General features: G+C 43.6%; 1 protein-coding gene across 1 annotated transcript in view; it reads right to left on the minus strand.

Annotated features, from left to right (window-relative positions):
• The window catches only part of DCAF1 (DDB1 and CUL4 associated factor 1), a 638,093-nt gene that overhangs the window by 160,835 nt on the left and 450,170 nt on the right, over window positions 1–27,088 (minus strand). The window contains exons 14-17 of the mRNA XM_053721062.1: window positions 24,397–25,648; window positions 24,093–24,291; window positions 23,428–23,510; window positions 23,249–23,333 (exon numbers count right to left, since the gene is read on the minus strand). Coding sequence (XP_053577037.1) covers window positions 23,249–23,333; window positions 23,428–23,510; window positions 24,093–24,291; window positions 24,397–25,648 — 1,619 coding nt within the window. The remainder of the gene's footprint in view (window positions 1–23,248; window positions 23,334–23,427; window positions 23,511–24,092; window positions 24,292–24,396; window positions 25,649–27,088) is intronic.

Below are 27,088 nucleotides of genomic sequence, written 5' to 3' on the forward strand. Positions count from 1 at the left end.
TCCTGAGGTAGGAGATGACCCTTACCTCCCATAATGTCAGAAATTATATCTTTCAAGTCAGGCCCGAATAGGGTTTTTCCTTTGAAAGGAATAGCCAAAAGCTTTGACTTAGATGACACATCAGCAGACCAAGATTTTAACCACAACGCTCTACTTGCTAAAATGGCAAATCCGGCATTCTTAGCAGCCAATTTGGCAATCTAAAAGGCGGCATCCGTAATAAAAGAATTAGCCAGCTTAAGGGCCTTAATTCTATCTAAAATTTCCTCTAAAGGAGTATCAGTCTTAAGAGACTCATCTAAGGCGTCAAACCAGAAGGCCGCCGCAGTTGTAACTGGAACAATGCAGGCCGTCGGTTGTAAAAGGAAACCCTGATGGATAAATAACTTTTTTAGAAGACCCTCCAATTTCTTATCCATAGGGTCTTTGAAAGCACAACTGTCCTCAATAGGAATAGATGTACGCTTAGCCAGGGTAGATATAGCTCCCTCCACCTTAGGGACTGTTTGCCAAGAGTCCCGAACAGTGTCAGATATGGGATACATTTTCTTAAAATTAGGAGAAGGTGAGAACGGGATACCCGGTCTTTCCCATTCCCACGTAATAATTTCTGAGATTCTCTTAGGAACCGGAAAAACATCAGAGTAAGCAGGCACTTCTAAGTATTTGTCTATCTTACACAATTTCTCTGGTGGTACCACAATAGAGTCACAGTCATCCAGAGTCGCTAAAACCTCCCGAAGTAACAGGCGGAGGTGTTCAAGCTTAAATCTAAAGGACATGACGTCTGAGTCAGTCTGAGGTAACTCACTTCCCGAGTCGGAAAGTTCCCCCTCATACAGAAGTTCCCTGACCCCCAATTCAGATCCCTGTGAGGGTACATCGGAAATAGCCAACAAAGCATCAGAAGACGCAGGATTCAAATTGGCTTCTGTCCTGCTGCGTTTGCCCTGCAACACTGGCAACTAAGATAAAACCTCTGTAAGGGTAGATGACATAACTGCAGCCATATCCTGCAGAGTAAATGAAGTGGACGCGGTTGAAGAACCCAGCGTCGCTTGGGTGGGCGTTAAAGGTTGTGATGCTTGGGGAGAAAGTAGCAGCATACCCTGATTCTCATCAGACTGAGAAGCATCCTTAGACACACTTTCCTTAAAGAAAATCTGTTCTTTACCTTGTAAGGCCCTTTCAGTACATGAGGGACAAAAAGTAAGAGGGGGTTCCACAATGGCATCTAAACACATAGAACAAGTACTTTCCTCAAGTTCAGACATGTTAAACCGACTAGCAATAGCAATAATAGCCGTTCTTTACTTGATTTATTGAGCTCTGAAGTCAAATCATATAGTCAAAAATTTTGAACTAAAAAGTGTACTGCGCCTTTAAATAATAAAAGCGCAACAATTTTTCTGCTATCAGTCAAAACAACGTTTGCAGCAATAAAAAGTGCCCTTATGTTCCAAAGTTAACAATATTGCTCCGTTTGTGTGGTTATGCTATATACCAATTTTTATCACACTCCAGGCCCCTGCACCTCGCCACAGCTCTGCTGCGGCGCCTACCTGCCCCCAGATCACACTGATCCTCCTTGAGTAGCGCTCCTAAGTCTCTCTGTACTTTCGTGTACAAACTGACTTAGGCCCCACCGGAGCCCAGGACCTTGCTGCCGATCCGGATGAATACTGTGCGGCTGAGCGTGCAAAATTAAGCTCCGCCCACCGTGGGCGTAACTCGAGCCGTACTGAGACCCGCATGGGAAGAAAAACAACATGCCGGTTTCCCAACTTAAATCACTATAAAACACCATGTGCCACTATAAAACACCATGTGCCCCTCTGATACACACACTTTAAATAATAAAAGAGCAACAAACATTGAATATTGCTCTCTGCCAAGCCAGTTATAATGACATAATAACGACAGCCCTTAAGCAGCAAACTGCATCTCCCAGCGTCAGCCCACACAGTATATGCAAAAGTGAAAACACCAAACACACTGATAAATAATCAAAATAAAAGGGAATTCCAGGTACACCATTTCCTTTCATATAGTGCATACTGATTACCCCTCCCCGGTTAGGGAATAATGTCAGCCTGTTCTGATGCATCTAGTCTCCCCAGAAACAAATGACTGAACATACCTCAATGCTGCTTGTAGCATGACACGGTTCTCCACACTGAAGATGTTTCTTTACACTACCTTCAACTACTCTGTGGGAACCAGAAAGATCTTAGATGTTTGCTAAGATCATCAACATCAGGGCAGAAAATAAGATGTCTCCACTCCTCTTGGGAAGTTATTGACTGACGATTTCTCCCTGAGAAAAATAGTACTCACTGGCACCATTTTAAAATAAAAAAACTTCTTGAGTGAAGAATCTAAACACACACCTCACTTTACCTCTTCCTATCACTAACACAGGCAAAGAGAATGACTGGAGTGGGAGGGAAGGGAGGAGCTATATATATACAGCTCTGCTGTGGTGCTCTTTGCCACTTCCTGCTGACCAGGAGGCGTAATCCCATAAGGATGAAATCCGTGGACTCGTCATATCTTGTAAAAGAAAACATAATTTATGTAAGAACTTACCTGATAAATTCATTTCTTTCATATTAGCAAGAGTCCATGAGCTAGTGACGTATGGGATATACATTCCTACCAGGAGGGGCAAAGTTTCCCAAACCTTAAAATGCCTATAAATACACCCCTCACCACACCCACAATTCAGTTTAACGAATAGCCAAGAAGTGGGGTGATAAGAAAAAAGTGCGAAAGCATATAAAATAAGGAATTGGAATAATTGTGCTTTATACAAAAAAATCAAAACCACCACAAAAAAGGGCGGGCCTCATGGACTCTTGCTAATATGAAAGAAATGAATTTATCAGGTAAGTTCTTACATAAATTATGTTTTCTTTCATGTAATTAGCAAGAGTCCATGAGCTAGTGACGTATGGGATAATGATTACCCAAGATGTGGATCTTTCCACACAAGAGTCACTAGAGAGGGAGGGATAAAATAAAGACAGCCAATTCCTGCTGAAATAATCCACACCCAGAATAAAATTTTAATGAAAAAACATAAGCAGAAGATTCAAACTGAAACCACTGCCTGAAGTACGTTTCTACCAAAAACTGCTTCAGGAGAAGAAAACACATCAAAATGGTAGAATTTAGAAAAAGTATGCAAAGAGGACCAAGTTGCTGTTTTGCAAATCTGATCAACCGAAGCTTCATTCTTAAACGCCCAGGAAGTAGAAACTGACCTAGTAGAATGAGCTGTAATCCTTTGAGGCGGAGTGTTACCCGACTCAACATAGGCATGATGAAATAAAGATTTCAACCAAGATGCCAAAGAAATGGCAGAAGCTTTCTGGTCTTTTCTAGAACCGGAAAAGATGACAAATAGACTAGAAGTCTTTCGGAAAGACTTAGTAGCTTCAACATAATATTACAAAGCTCTAACAGCATCCAAAGAATGCAATGATTTCTCCTTAGAATTCATAGGATTAGGACATAATGAAGGAACCACAATTTCTCTACTAATGTTGTTGGAATTCACAACCTTAGGTAAAAAATTCAAAAGAAGTTCGCAGCACCGCCTTATCCTGATGCAAAATCAGAAAAGGAGACTCACAAAAAAACAGAATTTATGTTTACCTGATAAATTACTTTCTCCAACGGTGTGTCCGGTCCACGGCGTCATCCTTACTTGTGGGATATTCTCTTCCCCAACAGGAAATGGCAAAGAGCCCAGCAAAGCTGGTCACATGATCCCTCCTAGGCTCCGCCTACCCCAGTCATTCGACCGACGTTAAGGAGGAATATTTGCATAGGAGAAACCATATGTTACCGTGGTGACTGTAGTTAAAGAAAATAAATTATCAGACCTGATTAAAAAAACCAGGGCGGGCCGTGGACCGGACACACCGTTGGAGAAAGTAATTTATCAGGTAAACATAAATTCTGTTTTCTCCAACATAGGTGTGTCCGGTCCACGGCGTCATCCTTACTTGTGGGAACCAATACCAAAGCTTTAGGACACGGATGAAGGGAGGGAGCAAATCAGGTCACCTAAATGGAAGGCACCACGGCTTGCAAAACCTTTCTCCCAAAAATAGCCTCAGAAGAAGCAAAAGTATCAAATTTGTAAAATTTAGAAAAAGTGTGCAGTGAAGACCAAGTCGCTGCCTTACATATCTGATCAACAGAAGCCTCGTTCTTGAAGGCCCATGTGGAAGCCACAGCCCTAGTGGAGTGAGCTGTGATTCTTTCAGGAGGCTGCCGTCCGGCAGTCTCATAAGCCAATCGGATAATGCTTTTAATCCAGAAGGAGAGAGAGGTAGAAGTTGCTTTTTGACCTCTCCGTTTACCAGAATAAACAACAAACAAAGACAAGTTTGTCTGAAATCCTTAGTAGCTGCTAAGTAAAATTTGAGAGCACGAACTACATCCAAGTTGTGCAACAAACGTTCCTTCTTTGAAACTGGATTAGGACACAAAGAAGGCACAACTATCTCCTGGTTAATGTTTTTGTTAGAAACAACTTTTGGAAGAAAACCAGGTTTAGTACGCAAAACCACCTTATCTGCATGGAACACCAGATAAGGAGAAGAACACTGCAGAGCAGATAATTCTGAAACTCTTCTAGCAGAAGAAATTGCAACCAAAAACAAAACTTTCCAAGATAATAACTTAATATCAACGGAATGTAAGGGTTCAAACGGAACCCCCTGAAGAACTGAAAGAACTAGGTTGAGACTCCAAGGAGGAGTCCAAATTTTGTAAACAGGCTTGATTCTAACCAGAGCCTGAACAAAGGCTAGAACATCTGGCACAGCTGCCAGCTTTTTGTGAAGTAACACAGACAAGGCAGAAATCTGTCCCATCAAGGAACTTGCAGATAATCCTTTTTCCAATCCTTCTCGAAGGAAGGATAGACTCTTAGGAATCTTAACCTTGTCCCAAGGGAATCCTGCAGATTCACACCAACAGATATACCAAATTATGTGGTAATTTTTCTGGTTACAGGCTTTCAGGCCTGAACAAGAGTATTAATAACAGAATCTGAGAACCCTCGCTTTGATAAGATCAAGCGTTCAATCTCCAAGCAGTCAGCTGGAGTGGGTCGAACGGACCTAGAACAAGAAGGTCTCGTCTCAAAGGTAGCTTCCATAGTGGAGCCGATGACATATTCACCAGATCTGCATACCAAGTCCTGCGTGGCCACGCAGGAGCTATCAAAATCACCGACGCCCTCTCCTGATTGATCCTGGCTACCAGCCTGGGGATGAGAGGAAACGGCGGGAACACATAAGCTAGTTTGAAGGTCCAAGGTGCTACTAGTGCATCCACTAGAGCCGCCTTGGGATCCCTGGATCTGTACCCGTAGTAAGGAACTCTGAAGTTCTGACGAGAGGCCATCAGATCCATGTCTGGAATGCCCCACGGTTGAGTGACTTGGGCAAAGATTTCCGGATGGAGTTCCCACTCCCCCGGATGCAATGTCTGACGACTCAGAAAATCCGCTTCCCAATTTTCCACTCCTGGGATGTGGATAGCAGACAGGTGGCAGGAGTGAGACTCCGCCCATAGAATGATTTTGGTCACTTCTTCCATCGCTAGGGAACTCCTTGTTCCCCCCTGATGGTTGATGTATGAACTTGGCCCTCGCTAGCTGAGGCCAAGCTTTGAGAGCATTGAATATCGCTCTCAGTTCCAGAATATTTATCGGTAGAAGAGATTCTACCCGAGACCAAAGACCCTGAGCTTTCAGGGATCCCCAGACCGCGCCCCAGCCCATCAGACTGGCGTCGGTCGTGACAATGACCCACTCTGGTCTGCGGAAGGTCATCCCTTGTGACAGGTTGTCCAGGGACAGCCACCAACGGAATGAGTCTCTGGTCCTCTGATTTTCTTGTATCTTCGGAGACAAGTCTGAATAGTCCCCATTCCACTGACTGAGCATGAACAGTTGTAATGGTCTTAGATGAATGCGCACAAAAGGAACTATGTCCATTGCCGCTACCATCAAACCTATCACTTCCATGCACTGCGCTATGGAAGGAAGAGGAACGGAATGAAGTATCCGACAAGAGTCTAGAAGTTTTGTTTTTCTGGCTTCTGTCAGAAAAATCCTCATTTCTAAGGAGTCTATTATAGTTCCCAAGAAGGGAACCCTCGTTGACGGAGATAGAGAACTCTTTTCCACGTTCACTTTCCATCCGTGAGATCTGAGAAAGGCCAGGACAATGTCCGTGTGAGCCTTTACTTGAGGAAGGGACGACGCTCGAATCAGAATGTCGTCCAAGTAAGGTACTACAGCAATGCCCCTTGGTCTTAGCACCGCCAGAAGGGACCCTAGTACCTATGAGAAAATCCTAGGAGCAGTGGCTAATCCGAAAGAAAACGCCACGAACTGGAAATGCTTGTCCAGGAATGCAAACCTTAGGAACCGATGATGTTCCTTGTGGATAGGAATATGTAGATACGCATCCTTGAAATCCACCTTGGTCATGAATTGACCTTCCTGGATGGAAGGAAGAAGTGTTCGAATGGTTTCCATCTTGAACGATGGAACCTTGAGAAACTTGTTCAAGATCTTGAGATCTAAGATTGGTCTGAACGTTCCCTCTTTTTTGGGAACTATGAACAGATTGGAGTAGAACCCCATCCCTTGTTCTCCTAATGGAACAGGATGAATCACTCCCATTTTTAGCAGGTCTTCTACCCAATGTAAGAATGCCTGTCTTCTTATGTGGTCTGAAGACAACTGAGACCTGTGGAACCTCCCCCTTGGAGGAAGCCCCTTGAACTCCAGAGAATAACCTTGGGAGACTATTTCTAGCGCCCAAGGATCCAGAACATCTCTTGCCCAAGCCTGAGCGAAGAGAGAGAGTCTGCCCCCCACCAGATCCGGTCCCGGATCGGGGGCCCGCATTTCATGCTGTCTTGGTAGCAGTGGCAGGTTTCCTGGCCTGCTTTCCTTTGTTCCAGCCTTGCATAGGTCTCCAGGCTGGATTGGCTTGAGAAGTATTACCTTCCTGCTTAGAGGACGTAGCCCTTGGGGCTGATCCGTTTCTGCGAAAGGGACGAAACTTAGGTATATTTTTGGTCTTGAAAAGACCTATCCTGAGGAAGGGCGTGGCCCTTGCCCCCAGTGATATCAGAGATAATCTCTTTCAAGTCAGGGCCAAAGAGTGTTTTCCCCTTGAAAGGAATGTCAAGCAATTTGTTCTTGGAAGACGCATCCGCTGCCCAAGATTTTAACCAAAGCGCTCTGCGCCACAATAGCAAACCCAGAATTTTTTCGCCGCTAACCTAGCCAATTGCAAGGTGGCGTCTAGGGTGAAAGAATTAGCCAATTTAAGAGCACGAATTCTGTCCATAATCTCCTCATAAGAAGAAGAATTACTAATAATCGCCTTTCCTAGCTCATCAAACTAGAAACACGCGGCTGCAGTGACAGGGACAATGCATGCAATTGGTTGTAGAAGGGAACCTTGCTGAACAAACATCTTTAGCAGACCTTCTAATTTTTTATCCATAGGATCTTGGAAAGCACAACTATCTTCTATGGGTATAGTGGCGCGCTTGTGTAGAGTAGAAACCGCCCCCTCGACTTCGGGGACTGTCTGCCATCAGTCCTTTCTGGGGTCGACTATAAGAAAACAATTTTATAAATATGGGGGGAGGTACTAAAGGTATACCGGGCCTGTCCCATTCTTTACTAACAATGTACGCCACCCGCTTGGATATAGGAAAAGCTTCGGGGGGCCCCGGGGCCTCTAAGAACTTTTCCATTTTACATAGTGGTTCTGGAATGACCAGATAATCACAATCATCCAAATTGGATAACACCTCCTTAAGCAGAGCGCGGAGATGTTCCAACTTAAATTTAAAAGTAATCACATCAGGTTCAGCTTGTTGAGAAATGTTTCCTGAATCTGAAATTTCTCCCTCAGACAAAACCTCCCTGGCCCCCTCAGACTGGTGTAGGGGCCCTTCAGAAACCATATCATCAGCGTTCTCATGCTCTACAGAATTTTCTAAAACAGAGCAGTCGCGCTTTCGCTGATAAGTGGGCATATTGGCTAAAATGTTTTTGATAGAATTATCCATTACAGCCGTTAAAACCACAGTGTCTTAAAGCCTTAAAAGTATTGCACCCCAAATTTGGAAGCTTTAACCCTTAAAATAACGGAACCGGAGCCGTTTTTATATTTAACCCCTTTACAGTCCCTGGAATCTGCTTTGCTGAGACCCAACCAAGCCCAAAGGGGAATACGATACCAAATGATGCCTTCAGAAAGACTTTTCTATGTATCAGAGCTCCACACACATGCAGCTGCATGCCATGCTGTCCTCAAAAACAAGTGCGCCATACCGGCGCGAAAATGAGGCTCTGACTATGATTAGGGAAAGCCCCTAAAGAATAAGGTGTCTAAAACAGTGCCTGCCGATATAATCATATCAAAATACCCAGAATAAATGATTCCTCAAGGCTAAATATGTGTTAATAATGAATCGATTTAGCCCAGAAAAAGTCTACAGTCTTAATAAGCCCTTGTGAAGCCCTTATTTACTATCTTGATAAACATGGCTTACCGAGATCCCATAGGGAAAATGACAGCTTCCAGCATTACATCGTCTTGTTAGAATGTGTCATACCTCAAGCAGTAAGAGACTGCACACTGTTCCCCAACTGAAGTTAATTGCTCTCAACAGTCCTGTGTGGAACAGCCATGGATTTTAGTTACGGTGCTAAAATCATTTTCCTCATACAAACAGAAATCTTCATCTCTTTTCTGTTTCTGAGTAAATAGTACATACCAGCACTATTTTAAAATAACAAACTCTTGATTGAATAATAAAAACTACAGTTAAACACTAAAAAACTCTAAGCCATCTCCGTGGAGATGTTGCCTGTACAACGGCAAAGAGAATGACTGGGGTAGGCGGAGCCTAGGAGGGATCATGTGACCAGCTTTGCTGGGCTCTTTGCCATTTCCTGTTGGGGAAGAGAATATCCCACAAGTAAGGATGACGCCGTGGACCGGACACACCTATGTTGGAGAAAGAGTAGATAATTCAGAGACTCTTCTGGCAGAAGAGATGGCCAAAAGAAACAAAACTTTCCAAGAAAGTAATATAACGAGCAAAGAATGCATGGGTTCAAAAGGAGAAGCTTGAAGAGCCCCCAGAACCAAATTCAAACTCCAAAGAGGAGAAATTGACTTAATGACAGGTTTTATACGAACCAAAGCTTGTACAAAACAATGAATATCAGGAAGATTAGCAATCCTTCTGTGAAAAAGAACAGAAAGAGCAGAGATTTGTCTTTCAAGAAACTTGCGGACAAACCTTTATCTAAACCATCCTGAAGAAATATAAGTCTTCCAGACTCTATAATATATCTCTCTAGATACAGATTTACGAGCCTGTCACATAGTATCAATCACAGAGTCAGAGAAACCTCTTTGACCAAGAATCAAGCGTTCAAACTCCACACCTTAAAATTAAGGTTTTGAGATCCTGATGGAAAAAAGAACCTTGAGACAGAAAGACTGGTCTTAACGGAAGAGTCCACAGCTGGCAAGAGGCCATCCGGACAAGATCCGCATACCAAAACCTGTGAGGCCATGCTGTAGCTACAAGCAGGACAAACGAGCATTCCTTTAGAATATTAGAGAATACCCTTGGAAGAAGAACTAGAGGCGGAAAGATATAGGCAGGATGACACTTGTAAGGAAGAGATAATGCATCCACTGCCTCCGCCCGAGGATCCCTGGATCCGGACAGATACCAGGGAAGTTTCTTGTTTAGATGAGAAGCCATCAGATCTATTTCTGAGAGTTCCCACATTTGAACAATCTGAGGAAATACCTCTGGGTGAAGACCATTCGCCCAGGTGCAACGTTTGGCCGAAATCCTCTTAGGGACCGGAAAAACATCAGTGTAGGCAGGAACCTCTAGGAATCTGTCCATTTTACACAATTTCTCTGGAACTACAATAGGGTCACAATCATCTAGAGTCGCTAAAACCTCCCTGAGCAATAAGCGGAGGTGTTCTAGTTTAAATTTAAAAGCCTTCATCTCTGAATCTGTCTGAGGGAACATATTTCCTGAATCAGAAATCTCTCCCTCAGCCAACAAATCCCTCACTTCCGAACATTGTGAGGGTACATCAGATATGGTTAATAAAGCGTCAGAGGGCTCAGCGTTTGTTCTCACACCAGACCTACTGCGCTTCCCCTGCAACCCAGGCAGCTTAGATAAAACCTCTGTGAGGGTAGTATTCATAACTGCAGCCATATCTTGCAGGGTGAAAGAATTAGACGCACTAGAAGTACTTGGCGTCGCTTGTGCGGGCGTTAACGGTTGTGACACTTGGGGAGAATTAGATGGCATAACCTGATTCCCTTCTGACTGAGAATCATCCTGCGACATACTTTCAGTAGCTAAAATATGTTCTTTACAATTTATTGACCTTTCAGTGCATGAGGGACACATTCTAAGCGGAGGTTCCACAATGGCTTCTAAACATATTGAACATTGACTTTCCTCAATGTCCTACAGACCCTTAGCTCTTTTGGCCTCTGTGACACTGCTCTTTCCTGGATTCACTCCTATCTTTCTCACAGGTCTTTTCGGTGTCATTTGCCAGCGACTCCTCCTCTCCTATGCCTCTGTCTGTTGGAGTACCTCAAGGATCTGTTCTGGGTCCTCTACTCTTCTCCATCTATACTTCTTCGCTGGGTAAACTTATCAACAGTTATGGCTTCAAATATCCCCTCTATGCTGATGACACCCAGATCTACCTCTCCACCCCTGCTCTCTCTCCCTCTGTCCTCTTTGCTGTTATCAACTGCTTATCTGGTATTTCTTCCTGGATGGCCTCTCACCACCTAAAGATTAACATGTCCAAGACTGAGCTCCTTCTTATCCCCCCTAAAGCTCTACGCCGACTTCTGACTTCTCTATCCCTGTTGACGGCATAACCATTTCCCATCGCCCCAAGTCCGCTGCCTCGGAGTCACACTTGACTCAAACCTATCCTTCGTCCCCCATATCCAATCGCTTTCTACATCCTGCCGCAATCATCTACGCAATATTTCCAAAATTCGCCCTTTACTGAGCGCTGACACCACAAAGCAAATAATCCACTCCCTTGTTATCTCCCGACTTGACTACTGCAATAACCTACTCGATGGCCTTCCTCTTTCCCGCCTCTCCCCCCTTCAATCCATCCTAAATGCCTCTGCCAGGCTGATCCGCCTTTCCTGTTGATCTGTATCTGCTGCACCTCTCTGTGAGTCCCTTCATTGGCTCCCCATTCACAGCAGAATTAAACCTCCTGTATGTGTTTGTAAATTTTGTCCTGTCTCTTACAAGTCTTGTATTGTTTTATTTAAATGAATTGTATCCATGGACAGCGCTGCGGAATATGTTGGCGCTTAATAAATAAAGTATAATAATAATGTTGAACAGGCTAGTAATGACTATAAACAAGCATGAAAACACTTTATTTAGTGAAAAAAATAACAATCTTAAAAAACGGTACTGCGCCTTTAAGAAAAAAAAAAAAACACACGTTCTGCAAAACAGCCTAAACATGCACCAAATTTTTCAAAATTTTGTATGCAGACACAATATAAGAAGTTAAGATTGCCCCACAAGGAATTTTAACATTTAACCCCATAATTTGCAAACCGTGGTGACTGTAGTTAGAGAAAATAATTCATCAGACCTGATTAAAAAAACCAGGGCAGGCCGTGGACCGGACACACCGTTGGAGAAAGTAATTTATCAGGTAAGCATAAATTCTGTTTTCTCCAACATAGGTGTGTCCGGTCCACGGCGTCATCCTTACTTGTGGGAACCAATACCAAAGCTTTAGGACACGGATGAAGGGAGGGAGCAAATCAGGTCACCTAAATGGAAGGCACCACGGCTTGCAAAACCTTTCTCCCAAAAATAGCCTCCGAAGAAGCAAAAGTATCAAATTTGTAAAATTTGGCAAAAGTGTGCAGTGAAGACCAAGTCGCTGCCTTACATATCTGGTCAACAGAAGCCTCGTTCTTGAAGGCCCATGTGGAAGCCACAGCCCTAGTGGAGTGAGCTGTGATTCTTTCAGGAGGCTGCCGTCCGGCAGTCTCATAAGCCAATCGGATAATGCTTTTAAGCCAAAAAGAAAGAGAGGTAGAAGTTGCTTTTTGACCTCTCCTTTTACCAGAATAAACAACAAACAAAGAAGATGTTTGTCTGAAATCTTCAGTAGCCTCTAAATAGAATTTTAGAGCACGGACTACGTCCAGATTGTGTAAGAAACGTTCCTTCTTTGAAACTGGATTCGGACACAAAGAAGGTACAACTATCTCCTGGTTAATATTTTTGTTGGAAACAACTTTCGGAAGAAAACCAGGCTTAGTACGCAAAACCACCTTATCTGCATGGAACACCAGATAGGGCGGAGAACACTGCAGAGCAGATAACTCTGAAACTCTTCTAGCAGAAGAAATTGCAACCAAAAACAAAACTTTCCAAGATAATAACTTAATATCTACGGAATGTAAGGGTTCAAACGGAACCCCTTGAAGAACTGAAAGAACTAGATTTAGACTCCAGGGAGGAGTCAAAGGTCTGTAAACAGGCTTGATTCTAACCAGAGCCTGAACAAACGCTTGAACGTCTGGCACAGCTGCCAGCCTTTTGTGAAGTAGAACAGATAAAGCAGAGATCTGTCCCTTCAGAGAACTTGCAGATAATCCTTTCTCCAAACCTTCTTGTAGAAAGGATAGAATCTTAGGAATTTTTATCTTGTTCCATGGGAATCCTTTAGATTCACACCAACAGATATATTTTTTCCATATTTTATGGTAAATCTTTCTAGTTACAGGCTTTCTAGCCTGAATCAGAGTATCTATTACAGAATCTGAAAACCCACGCTTTGATAAAATCAAGCGTTCAATCTCCAAGCAGTCAGTTGGAGGGAAACCAGATTCGGATGTTCGAATGGACCATGAACAAGAAGGTCCTGTCTCAAAGGTAGCTTCCATGGTGGAGCCGATGACATATTCACCAGGTCTGCATACCAAGTCCTGCGTGGCCACGCAGGAGCTATCAAGATCACCGAAGCCCTCTCCTGATTGATCCTGGCTACCAGCCTGGGAATGAGAGGAAACGGTGGGAATACATAAGCTAGGTTGAAGGTCCAAGGTGCTACTAGTGCATCTACTAGAGTCGCCTTGGGATCCCTGGATCTGGACCCGTAACAAGGAACCTTGAAGTTCTGACGAGAGGCCATCAGATCCATGTCTGGAATGCCCCATAATTGAGTTATTTGGGCAAAGATTTCCGGATGGAGTTCCCACTCCCCCGGATGGAATGTCTGACGACTCAGAAAATCCGCTTCCCAATTTTCCACTCCTGGGATGTGGATTGCAGACAAGTGGCAGGAGTGATCCTCCGCCCATTGAATTATCTTGGTCACTTCCTCCATCGCCAGGGAACTCCTTGTTCCCCCCTGATGGTTGATATATGCAACAGTCGTCATGTTGTCTGATTGAAACCTTATGAATTTGGCCCTTGCTAGATGAGGCCCAGCTTTGAGAGCATTGAATATCGCTCTCAGTTCCAGAATGTTTATCGGGAGAAGAGATTCTTCCCGAGACCATAGACCCTGAGCTTTCAGGGGTTCCCAGACCGCGCCCCAGCCCACCAGACTGGCGTCGGTCGTGACAATGACCCACTCTGGTCTGCGGAAGCTCATTCCCTGTGACAGGTTGTCCAGGATCAGCCACCAACGGAGTGAATCTCTGGTCTTTTGATCTACTTGAATCGTCGGAGACAAGTCTGTATAATCCCCATTCCACTGTCTGAGCATGCACAGTTGTAATGGTCTTAGATGAATTCGTGCAAAAGGAACTATGTCCATTGCTGCAACCATCAATCCTATTACTTCCATGCACTGCGCTATGGAAGGAAGAAGAACAGAATGAAGTACTTGACAAGAGCTTAGAAGTTTTGATTTTCTGACCTCTGTCAGAAAAATCCTCATTTCTAAGGAATCTATTATTGTTCCCAAGAAGGGAACTCTTGTTGACGGGGACATAGAACTTTTTTCTTTGTTCACTTTCCATCCGTGAGATCTGAGAAAGGCTAGGACGATGTCCGTATGAGCCTTTGCTTTTGACAGAGAAGACGCTTGAATCAGGATGTCGTCCAAGTAAGGTACTACTGCAATGCCCCTTGGTCTTAGAACCGCTAGAAGGGACCCTAGTACCTTTGTGAAAATTCTCGGAGCAGTGGCTAATCCGAATGGAAGTGCCACAAACTGGTAATGCTTGTCCAGAAAAGCGAACCTTAGGAACTGATGATGTTCCTTGTGGATAGGAATATGTAGGTACGCATCCTTTAAATCCACCGTGGTCATAAATTGACCTTCCTGGATGGTAGGAAGGATCGTTCGAATGGTTTCCATTTTGAACGATGGAACCCTGAGAAATTTGTTTAGGATCTTGAGATCTAAAATTGGTCTGAATGTTCCCTCTTTTTTGGGAACTATGAACAGGTTGGAGTAAAACCCCATCCCTTGTTCTCCTATTGGAACTGGATGAATTACTCCCATCTTTAACAGGTCTTCTACACAATGTAAGAATGCCTGTCTTTTTATTTGGTTTGAAGATAATTGAGACCTGTGGAACCTTCCCCTTGGGGGTAGTTCCTTGAATTCCAGGAGATAACCCTGAGAAACTATTTCTAGTGCCCAAGGATCCTGAACATCTCTTGCCCAAGCCTGGGCAAAGAGAGAAAGTCTGCCCCCCACCAGATCCGGTCCCGGATCGGGGGCCATCCCTTCATGCTGTTTTGGTAGCAGTGGCAGGCTTCTTGGCCTGCTTACCCTTGTTCCAGCCTTGCATCGGTCTCCAGGCTGGTTTGGGTTGAGAAGTATTACCCTCTTGCTTAGAGGATGTAGAATTAGAGGCTGGTCCGTTTCTGCGAAAGGGACGAAAATTAGGCTTATTTTTAGCCTTAAAAGACCTATCCTGAGGAAGGGCGTGGCCCTTTCCCCCGGTGATGTCTGAAATAATCTCTTTCAAATCAGGACGAAACAGTGTTTTACCCTTGAAAGGGATGTTAAGCAATTTTGTCTTGGAAGACACATCCGCTGACCAAGACTTTAGCCAAAGCGCTCTGCGCGCCACGATAGCAAACCCTGAATTTTTCGCCGCTAATCTAGCTAATTGCAAAGCGGCATCTAAAATAAAAGAGTTAGCCAATTTAAGTGCTTGAACTCTGTCCATAACCTCCTCATACGAAGATTCTTTATTGAGCGACTTTTCTAGTTCTTCGAACCAGAAACACGCTGCCGTAGTGACAGGAACAATGCATGAAATTGGTTGTAGAAGGTAACCTTGCTGAACAAACATCTTTTTAAGCAAACCCTCTAATTTTTTATCCATAGGATCTTTGAAAGCACAACTATCTTCTATAGGAATAGTAGTGCGTTTGTTTAGAGTAGAAACCGCCCCCTCGACCTTGGGGACTGTCTGCCATAAGTCCTTTCTGGGGTCGACTATAGGAAATAATTTCTTAAATATAGGGGGAGGAACAAAAAACTCTTAACCATCTCCGTGGAGATGTTGCCGGTGCAACGGCAAAGAGAATGACTGGGGTAGGCGGAGCCTAGGAGGGATCATGTGACCAGCTTTGCTGGGCTCTTTGCCATTTCCTGTTGGGGAAGAGAATATCCCACAAGTAAGGATGACGCCGTGGACCGGACACACCTATGTTGGAGAAATTTTGTTTTCTCTTGTAAAGGTGTATCCAGTCCACGGGTTCATCAATTACTTGTGGGATACCAATACCAAAGCTTTAGGACACGGATGAAGGGAGGGACAAGGCAGGAAACTTAAACGGAAGGCACCACTGCCTGTAAGACCTTTCTCCCAAAAATAGCCTCCGAAGAAGCAAAAGTATCAAATTTATAGAATTTAGAAAAAGGTATGAAGCGAAGACCAAGTCGCCGCCTTACAAATCTGTTCAACAGAGGCCTCATGTTTAAAAGCCCATGTGGAAGCTACTGCTCTAGTAGAATGAGCTGTAATTCTTTCAGGAGGCTGCTGGCCAGCAGTCTCATAAGATAAGCGAATTATGCTTCTTAGCCAAAAGGAAAGAGAAGTTGCCGAAGCCTTTTGGCCTCTCCTCTGTCCAGAGTAGACAACAAACAAAGCAGATGTTTGACGAAAATCTTTCGTAGCTTGTAAATAAAACTTTAAAGCACGAACCACATCAAGATTGTGTAATAGACGTTCCTTATTTGAAAAAGGATTAAGACATAGGGAAGGAACAACAATCTCCTGATTGAAATTCTTATTAGATACCACCTTAGGCAGAAACCCAGGTTTGGTACGTAACACTACCTTATCTGCATGGAAAATCAGATAAGGGGAATCACACTGTAAAGCAGATAACTCCGAAACTCTTCGAGCCGAGCAGATAGCTACTAAAAATAGAACTTTCCAAGATAAAAGCTTAATATCTATGGAATGCAAAGGTTCAAACGGAACCCCTTGAAGAAATTTAAGAACTAAATTTAAACTCCATGGCGGAGCAACAGGTTTAAACACAGGCTTGATTCTAACTAAAGCCTGACAAAACGCCTGAACGTCTGGAACCTCAGCCAGACGTTTGTGCAAAAGAATAGACAGAGCAGAAATCTGTCCCTTTAAGGAACTGGCTGACAATCCCTTCTCCAATCCTTCTTGGAGAAAAGATAATATCCTAGGAATCCTGACCATACTCCATGAGTAACCCTTGGATTCAACCCAATGAAGATATTTACATCATATCTTATGATAGATTTTCCTGGTGACAGGCTTTCAAGCCTGAATTAAGGTATCAATGACCTACTCGGAAAAAACACGCTTTGATAGAATCAAGCGTTCAATCTCCAAGCAGTCAGACGTAGTGAAATTAGATTTGGATGTTTGAAGGAACCTTGAAGTAGAAGGTCCTGCCTTAGCGGCAGAGTCCATGGTGGAAAGGATGACATGTCCACCAGATCTGCATACCAGGTCCTGCGTGGCCACGCAGGGGCTATCAAGATTACCAAAGCTCTCTCCTGCTTGATCTTGGCAATCAGACGAGGGAGCAGAGGAAACAGTGGAAACACATAAGCCAGGCTGAAGGACCAGGGCGCTGCTAGAGCATCTATCAGCGCTGCCTTGGGATCCCTGGACCTGGACCCGTAACAAGGAAGCTTGGCGTTCTGACGAGACGCCATGAGATCCAGTTCTGGTTTGCCCAAAATTTGGATCAACTGGGCAAATACCTCCGGATGGAGCTCCCACTCCCCCGGATGAAAAGTCTGCCGACTTAGAAAATCCGCCTCCCAGTTCTCTACTCCTGGGATATGGATAGCTGAGATGGCAAGAGTGAACCTCTGCCCATAGAATTATCTTTGAAACCTCCAACATTGCCAGGGGGCTCCTTGTTCCCCCCTGATGGTTGATATAGGCTACAGTCGTGATGTTGTCCGACTGAAATCTGATGAACCTGACCGCAGCTAGCTGAGGCCAAGCCTGAAGAGCATTGAATATCGCTCTTAGTTCCAGAATGTTTATCGGAAGAAGGGCCTCCTCCTGAGTCCACGAACCCTGAGCCTTCAGGGAGTTCCAGACTGCACCCCAGCCCAGAAGGCTGGCATCTGTCGTTACTATAGTCCATTCTGGCCTGCGGAAACTCATTCCCTTGGACAGATGGACCCGAGATAGCCACCAGAGAAGAGAATCCCTGGTCTCTTGATCCAGATTTAGGAGAGGGAACAAATCTGTGTAATCCCCATTCCACTGATTGAGCATGCAAAGTTGCAGTGGTCTGAGATGTAGGCGGGCAAACGGAACTATGTCCATTGCCGCTACCATTAATCCGATTACCTCCATACACTGAGCCACTGACGGACGAGAAATGGAATAAAGAGCACGGCAGGAAGTTAAAAGTTTTGAAAACCTGACCTCTGTCAGATATATCTTCATTTCTACTGAATCTATCAGAGTTCCTAGGAAGGAAACTCTTGTGAGAGGTGAGAGAGAACTCTTTCCTTCGTTCACCTTCCACCCGTGAGACCTTAGGAATGCAGGAACAATGTCCGTATGGGACCTGGCGATATGAAAAGTTGACGCCTGTATCAGGAGGTCGTCTATGTAAGGGGCTACTGCTATACCCCGTGGTCTTAGAACCGCGAGAAGGGACCCTAGAACCTTCGTAAAGATTCTTGGTGCCGTGGCTAACCCGAAGGGAAGAGCCACAAACTGGTAATGCCTGTCTAGGAAGGCGAACCTGAGAAACTGATGATGATCCCTGTGTATCGGAATATGTAGATAAGCATCCTTTAAATCCACGGTAGTCATATATTGACCCTCCTGGATCATAGGTAGGATGGTTCGCATAGTCTCCATCTTGAAGGATGGGACCCTGAGAAATTTGATTAGGATCTTGAGATCCAAAATTGGTCTGAAAGTTCCCTCTTTCTTGGGAACTATTAACAGATTTGAATAGAAGCCCTGCCCCTGTTCCTCCTTTGGAACTGGGTGGATCATTCCCATAACTAGTAGGTCTTGAACGCAATGTAAGGATGACTCTCTCTTTATCTGGTTTGCAGATAATTGTGAGAGATGAAATCTCCCCTTTGGAGATGAAACTTTGAAATCCAGAAGATATTCCTGGGAAACAATCTCCAGAGCCCAGGGATCCTGGATGTCTCTTGCCCAAGCCTGGGCGAAGAGAGAAAGTCTGCCCCCCCACTAGATCCGGTCCCCGATCGGTGGCTACTCCTTCATGCTGTCTTAGAGGCAGCAGCAGGCTTTTTGGCCTGTTTCCCCTTGTTCCAAGCCTGGTTAGGTCTCCAGACTGGCTTGGACTGGGCAAAATTTCCCTCTTGTTTTGTAGAAGAGGAAGATGAAGCTGCGCCACTCTTGAAGTTTCGAAAGGAACGAAAATTAGTCTGTTTGGTCCTTAACTTGTTGGACCTATCCTGGGGAAGGGCGTGGCCTTTTCCTCCAGTGATATCAGAAATGATCTCCTTCAGTCCAGGCCCAAATAGGGTCTGCCCTTTGAAGGGGATCTTGAGAAGTTTAGACTTTGAAGTGACATCAGCTGACCAGGATTTAAGCCATAGCGCCCTACGTGCCTGAATGGCAAAACCTGATATTTTGGCCGTTAGCTTGGTTAAATGAAAAACGGCGTCAGAAATAAATGAATTGGCTAACTTAAGAGCTTTAAGCCTGTCAAGGATATTATCCAACGGGGTCTCTACCTGTAAAGCCTCCTCCAGAGACTCGAACCAGAAAGCCGCTGCAGCAGTGACTGGGGCAATGCATGCAAGAGGCTGGAGAATAAAACCTTGTTGTATAAAGATTTTCTTAAGGAAACCCTCTAATTTCTTATCCATAGGATCTAGGAAAGCACAACTGTCCTCGACAGGAATAGTTGTATGCTTAGCTAGGGTAGAGACTGCTCCCTCCACCTTAGGAACCGTCTGCCACAAGTCCCGTGTAGCGGCATCTATAGGAAACATTTTCTTAAAAGCAGGAGGGGGAGAGAACGGCACACCTGGTCTATCCCATTCCTTAGTAATAATTTCTGAAAACCTCTTAGGGATTGGAAAAACAGTGTAAACAGGCACTGCAAAGTATTTGTCCATTTTACACAATTTCTCTGGGACTACAATGGTGTCAGTCACCCAGAGTCGCTAAAACCTCCCTGAGCAACACGCGGAGGTGTTCAAGCTTAAATTTAAATACTGTCATTTCAGAGTCAGACTGAAGTAACGCCTTCCCTGAATCAGAGAAGTCACCCACAGATAGAAGCTCTCCTGCTTTAACTTCTGCACATTTTGAGGGTATATCAGACATAGCTACTAAAGTGTCAGAGAGCTCTGTATTTGTTCTAGCCCCAGAGCTGTCCCGCTTTCCTTGTAACCCTGGCAGTTTGGACAATACCTCTGTGAGGGTATGATTCATAACTGCCGCCATGTCTTGTAAAGTAAACGCATTGGACGCGCTAGATGTACTTGGCGTCCCTTGAGCGGGAGTTATAGGTTCTGACACGTGGGGAGAGCTAGATGGCATAACCTCCCTTTTGTCAGTCTCAGAAACCTCAGGTGATAAATCTTTAAAAGCCATAATATGGTCTTTATAACTTATAGAAAGGTCAGTGCATTTGGTACACATTCTAAGAGGGGGTTCCACAATGGCTTCTAAACATAATGAACAAGGAGTTTCCTCTATGTCAGACATGTTTAACAGACTAGTAATGAGACCAGCAAGCTTGGAAAACACTTTAATAAATGTGAAAAAAGCAATAATAAAAAAACTGTACTGTGCCTTTAAGAGAAAAAAACTACCACATAAACTGCAAAACAGTGAAAAAAAGTAGTAAACTCTACGAAATGTTTACAGTGTGTATAAGGGACTAAAGCAGCATTGCACCCACTTGTAAATGTATGATTAACCCCTCAGGCCCAAAAACGAATTAGAAAAACATTAAACCTGTTAACAAACAGTCAAACACACTGCCACAGCTCTGCTGTGGCTCCTACCTGCCCTTAAAAACGATTTTTGCAGGAACAAAACCCTCTATAGAGGTCCTATAAGCCAGAGGACTCCTTCACGGAAGCTGGCTGTCTCAGACTGAAAACGAAACTAGGCCCCTCCCACCATGCACTCAAAGTCAGAGGGCCTTAAAAAAGTACTCCTAGGAGTAATCTAACAAGCCATGTGGAAACTAGGCCCCAAATAAAGATTTATCACCCTCAGAGAAAAAAACGTTTTTATTTATAAATCAGTGTTTTTACACTAAGTAATATAGGTATTAACATGAATATGATCCCAGTTGTTGTTAAATCACTGTATAAGGCTTACCTTAAATATACCAGGCACTGTCAGCATTTTCTAGACCTTATCTCTCTAGAAAAAAATATACTGAACATACCTCAAAGCAGGCAATCTGCAGACCGTCCCCCCAACTGAAGTTTTCTTTACATACTCTTCAGTTATGTGTGAGAACAGCAATGGACCTTAGTTACAAAGCGCTAAGATCATCAAACCTCCAAGCAGAAGTCTTCTTCTAATTTCTGCCTGAGAATAAAAACAGTACAACGCAGGTACCGTTTAAAAATAAACTTTTGATTGAAGGTAAAAACTACACTAAGTCACCACATCTCTCTTGATACTTCCCTTCTTGTCGAGAGCTGCAAGAGAATGACTGGGGAGTAGCTATATAGACAGCTCTGCTGTGGGTGTCCTCTTGCAGCTTCCTGTTGGGAAGGAGAATATCCCACAAGTAATGGATGAACCCGTGGACTGGATACACCTTTACAAGAGAAAACACCCTCGGCACCTTGCCACAGCCCTGCTGTGGCCCTACCTGCCCTCAGGGATCGAAAATGTGGGGTAAAAGCTTCGATTTGGCCCAAAACGTACACCAGAGCCCTCAGGAGTTAGAGCTTGCTGCTTGCTGTGAATAACTAACTGTGCATCTGAGGCGTGAAAATAGGCCCCGCTCATCTCACTCGATGTCTCCACAGCCTCAAAGAACCACACCAGAGCGGTTATAACTAGCCATGTGGGTTCTGAGACCCAAAAGTTAAGCCATGTGTGCCCTCAATAAAGTTGCCCAAAACGTTATTGCCCACAAAAACGTTAAAGCACTCCCAATCATAAAAAACATTTGCCCACAAACATTTACAATTCAGTGTTAACCATACTTATAATTGGCCCCATATGCAAGCTAAGTAATGCCCTTCTTTTAGCTCTAGGATTACTGCTTACCCTTACCCTCCTGGATATAATGTCAGCCTTTCTGAAATACACAATCTCTCCAGAAACATATGACTGAACATACCTCACTGCTGCATAGCATGAAACCGTTCCTTACACTGAAGTTTCCAGTACTCCTCAGCCTCTGTGGGAACAGCAATGGATCTTAGTTACAAATGCTAAGATCATCATCCTCCAGGCAGCAGTCTTCATCCATATGCTGCCTGAGAGTAAATAGTACACACCGGTACCATTTAAAATAAACTCTTGCTTGAAGAAATTAAAAACTAATATTTTATCACCTCTTTCACTTTACCCTTCCTAGTACTTAGAGTAGGCAAAGAGAATGACTGGGGGTGGAGCTAAGGGAGGAGCTATATAGACAGCTCTGCTGTGGTGCTCTTTGCCACTTCCTGTTAGCAGGAGGATAAAATCCCACAAGTAAAGGATGAATCCGTGGACTCGTCGTACCTTATAGAAGAAATGAGGTTCATAATATTTCTACACAGGTTAGTTCTTTTTGTTTCAACCACTACTTTGCTATTAGACTGCACCAGACATTGATCGGAATAATCTATATTTGTTGCTGTACATTTCTGAAGCTTCATGATATCTTATATTTAACCTGTGTAAATTGGTTATTGTTTGTTATGACTTCTCCCAACCTCAATAAAAAAATGTTCTTAAAAAAAAAAACTGCAGAAAATAAATAATGAATGTTTTAAAAGTGCAAAGTCTCCTAAACCTAGAAGACAAAAAAGCACTTACCTGCAGTCTAGCTTTCCCTCAGGAAGACAGCTCACAAGGCGTGAAAGGACACAAACTCCTAACAGAGAACTGTGGAAAAAAAAGAAAGAACAGAGTAACCAACTCTGGCTTTTTATACTTAGGGCAGCAATGTGTAAGCACCACCTTACAACTTCCTAACTGCTTAAAAGCCACCACTACTCTGGCAGAGATTGACATGAACTATGGCTATACCCAAATCCTTGCTTGCAGGGAAAACTATCCCCATAAAGGATTTAATTTTTTCAGACACCAAACTTCACTGCCTCCATTGACAGAGGCAAAGATAATGACTGGGGATTATGGGAAGCGGAGTGGTATTTAACAGCTTTGTTGTGGTGCTCTTTGCCACCTCCTGCTGGCCAGGAGAGATATTCCCACTAGTAATTTAGGACGTTGTGGACTCACCATATCTTAGGAAAGAAATCAAGCACATCATGCTTCATCATCTCCTAAGGAGGCAAAGTTCGTAAAAACTGAGGTATGAGTGAGGTGAGAGGTGTATTTATAGGCATTTGAGGTTTGGGAAACTTTCCCCCCTCCTGGTAGGAATGTATATCCTATACGTCACTAGCTCATGGACTTTTGCCACCTATTTGAAAGAAATTAATGTTCTGCATGAATCTAGCAGAGTTACTCACGTGAGCTACATCCTCTTTTGTGCCAATGACCCGGTCCTGCGAGTGTTTGCTAAATTCCACATAATGATCCTCGGCAAATGAATGTCTGGGAAAGGGAGAGAAAAGGGTGAGATTCTGATCTCGGAAGTGGTATATCATACACTGAATCCCAATACTACCTCACCTGTCCCATGACTCACTTCATGTCGAAGACTGACTTCATGCCCCAAAGGGCAGAGAGCGGCTGGCTCCACGTGGCAGCAGTGAGAAGAAGAGACCCGTCCTAAAAGAAAAATTAAATCCTTAAGAAGACAAGATGGCAAAACATGAGGAGAGAGTGAAAATTGGATGAGGGAGAATGAGGCAATAAAACAAAGTTGTTTTTTAGCAAAATAAAAGGAGGGCCTAGGCAGTAGGATATAGGACAAGTACATGATGGCACAGAGAAGAGGGATGGTGCAGATCAATTTATTTTTGTTCTCTTGGTATCTTTATTTAAAAAGCAAGAATGTAAGCTTTAGGAGCCAGCCCATTTTTGGTTCAGCACCTGGGTAGCTCTTGCTAATTGGAGGCTACATTTGGACGGCAATTAGCAAGCACTACTTAGGTGCTGAACCAAAAATAGGCTGGCTTCTAAGCTTACATTCTTGCTTTTTCAAATAAAGATACCAAGAGAACAAAGATAAAATGTATAATAGTAGTAAATTAGAAAGTTGCTTAAAATTGCTGCTCTATCCGAATCATGAAAGTTTAATTTTGACTAGATTATCCCTTAGCTAAGTGCACACCACATGTACTGGTAAAATAGAGGATAGAGATGAACAGAATGGCAGAAGTAATGTCAAAATATGCCACTGCTGCTTACCCGAGATGGTTCAAGGTGAGTTATGGCAGAATTGTGACAATTGTAGCTGGCCTCCTCCTGCCCACTAAACACATTGTACAGCTTCAGCTGCCCTGTGCAGGTCCCCAACATCAGGAACCGCTCACGGGCTGAAAATGCACAGCAAGTAAAGCCGCTCTCATCTTCATTAGCTTCTCGAAAAACAGATAATGGACGGAACCTGTTGAGAAGATGAAACTGAATATAAAATCACCAATATATACCATATTGACCTTTGTCATTATCTAAGAACAAGATAATCTTAAATTCTTCTTTTATATCTTACCTGCCGAAAATAAGGTGCCGGTCGAAGCAGGCTCCATCCACTCCTCCATATTTGGGGAAGGCCGCTCGTCGTGTGAGCCGGGATGTGCAGTTAGTTGGTGCTTGTCTTCTCTGTTTGGGTTCAGGACATTGATGGGGGGTAAAGAGAGAGAAAGGAGGGCAAATAGCCACTGGATTCTTGCATCGGGCATGCTGTTCTCGCAAGTACTCTGTCATGATGCCATCCAACGTTGGAGGAGATGGAATGTGACGCTCTAGCTGCTTTCTGATGGCCGGACTCTGGCTATAGGCACCATGGTCTGACTTCTGACGAAGAACACGTGCTCTCTTTCCATTGCAGGGTGACTGACGCTCTCGCACAAAACTGATACGTCCTATTAAAGGGGAGCCAACAGGAGCTGGATTGGGAGAGGCCAGTTGAGGTGGCAATGGAGGTTTGTTCGTGGGGTGAGGGCACAGGGTGGTACTAGATATTCGTGCTGGGAGGCGTGGTGTACGTGGCAGTGATACAGGTGAGGAAGTAGATGTTGTTTGAGTTGCAGCAGATGGCAGGAATGAGGAGTGTGAGGCAGCTGTCATGGGAAGGTCAGCCTCCCGTGTTAAAGCAGTTGCGGTCTCCTGCAGCCCTTTGGACACAAGATGGTTGCGTATGAGTAGAAGTAGTTCTTTCTCTGGAAAAGAAATACGAGACTGAGCCACCACATCAGCCTTCTGTAGCCTCGCCAGGGACACATCACTTCCCATAAGAAGCGGTTTCCCAGACACTCGTTCAATCAACTCTGCTGCAAATTTACAGAAACGTACATGCTCACTTCTCTTGTCCTGTAATACAGGCTCCTTCATTAGTTGCTGGATTTGGCTACTGCTGAACAGAGGAAGCTTACTTATAATCTGACGTACGGAACAACTGCGGCTCAGTCCCACCAGAGCTTTACAAGCCAGAGCCCGGATCTGGTCTGCGTCTGTGATAGGCATCTTGACCGACAAGAGAGACAACAGGACTTTGATTCCATTGTTGGACTGAACCACATTCCACATTTTGGAGAGTGTGGGCTCACCACTGCCTCCTCGGTTGTGAAAAGGAGCTCCGGGGAGCCTGCGACGCGGTGTCCCAGAAACATATTTGCCAATACTGGGGATACGAATTTCAGGGGCGCAAACACAATTTATAATAATCTGTAGGGCAGACTTCTGGATCTCTGCATCATGAGTGAAAAACTCACCTTCTGCCACCCCCAGAACAATACTCATACCTAAAAAACAAAAAAAAGGTTGATTAGGTGGAAAGAAGGGAGATTATGGCATGAGAATAAATGGAAATAGAGAGAGAATGCAAACCCAGTAAAATGCCGTTGTACAAATTCACACACTAGTCTTTAAAGGACCATTCTATGCAGTAGAATTACATAATTAACAAGTGCATAATAAGAAGACCATTTAACAGCTACTCTGAATTACAAATACACAGTAGATTATTTTCGGACAAATTTATTTTTTCTCCCATTTTCCGGCCCCCTGTATCATGTGACAGACATCAGCCAATCACAGACTAGTGTATGTATACCCTGTGAGCTTCTGCATATGCTCAGTAGGATCTTGTTCCCCAGAAAGTGTGAATATAAACAGACTTTGCACAATTTCATAATGAAAGTAAATTGGAAAGTGTCTTAAAACTGCTGCTCTTTCTAAATCATAAAAGTTTATTTTGACTTGAGTGTCCCTTTAAATGAATATGTAAACATCTGCTCATCACCGACATACCACCTTCAGCAGAGTAGTTAACAGATGCACAGGAGCCCTTACTCACTCTGCTTGAAACAAGCAAAAATGCAACTACTTCCAGATATCCTCAGGGTACATTCACTAGCCACCATCTATCTCCATAACCAATGTAACGCCCTTTATAACAACTGTTTTCTCATTTCCAGTGCGCAAGGAACCCTAACAGGATAGATTTAAAGCAGAGGTAGGAAACCATGTGGGAACAGAAAAGGTTTGGATTTCGAAAAAGTTTAGATTTTTTGAATATTTGCATCTGTAAAATGGGGGGGGGGAGGGGATGGAACCAAGTGTAAACAACAATATTTTATGTAATTTAGGCAATATTTACATGTCATAATGCAACTTATACATCTAACCTAAAGGTGATTTTAGACAATTGTTCATGCTTTTGTGTACATAGTACCATCAGAAAGTACAGTACTGAAATCAGAAAGGTAATATTTATTGTTTTGAATAAATATAGATTATTTGCATTTTAGAACACAAAAACAACATACAAACCGAAGACTCAGGCAGAGAAAAACGTGACTTACAGGAAGGGGGAGGGAACACATTTTTGATAAATTTATTTTATTTTATTTAAATATTAAATTAAAAAGTTTGGATTTCAGAATACATTTGGATTTTGGAATTTCAGCTTTGGGGATTTGTACCTGTATTCACTAATTTAACATTACATCAACTGAGAAAATGCATAAACCAAGAAGATAAATGTGTCTCAGAACTGGAAGACCAGAAATATGAACAGGTCATATCAAATTTATGTTGTCTCCCTTTTACTATAATTCTTAAAATTGTGGGCTTTCCAGTTTCTGGTGGTAGCTTCTGGTAATTCCACCGCTTTGGCTTTTTCATGGATAAGATCTTAAAGAGATAAGAATTGGTGAAATGTACATTGGAACTGAGACAAT

Source organism: Bombina bombina, chromosome 7 (genome assembly GCF_027579735.1).
Source record: "Bombina bombina isolate aBomBom1 chromosome 7, aBomBom1.pri, whole genome shotgun sequence".
Taxonomy (NCBI): Eukaryota; Metazoa; Chordata; class Amphibia; order Anura; family Bombinatoridae; genus Bombina; species Bombina bombina.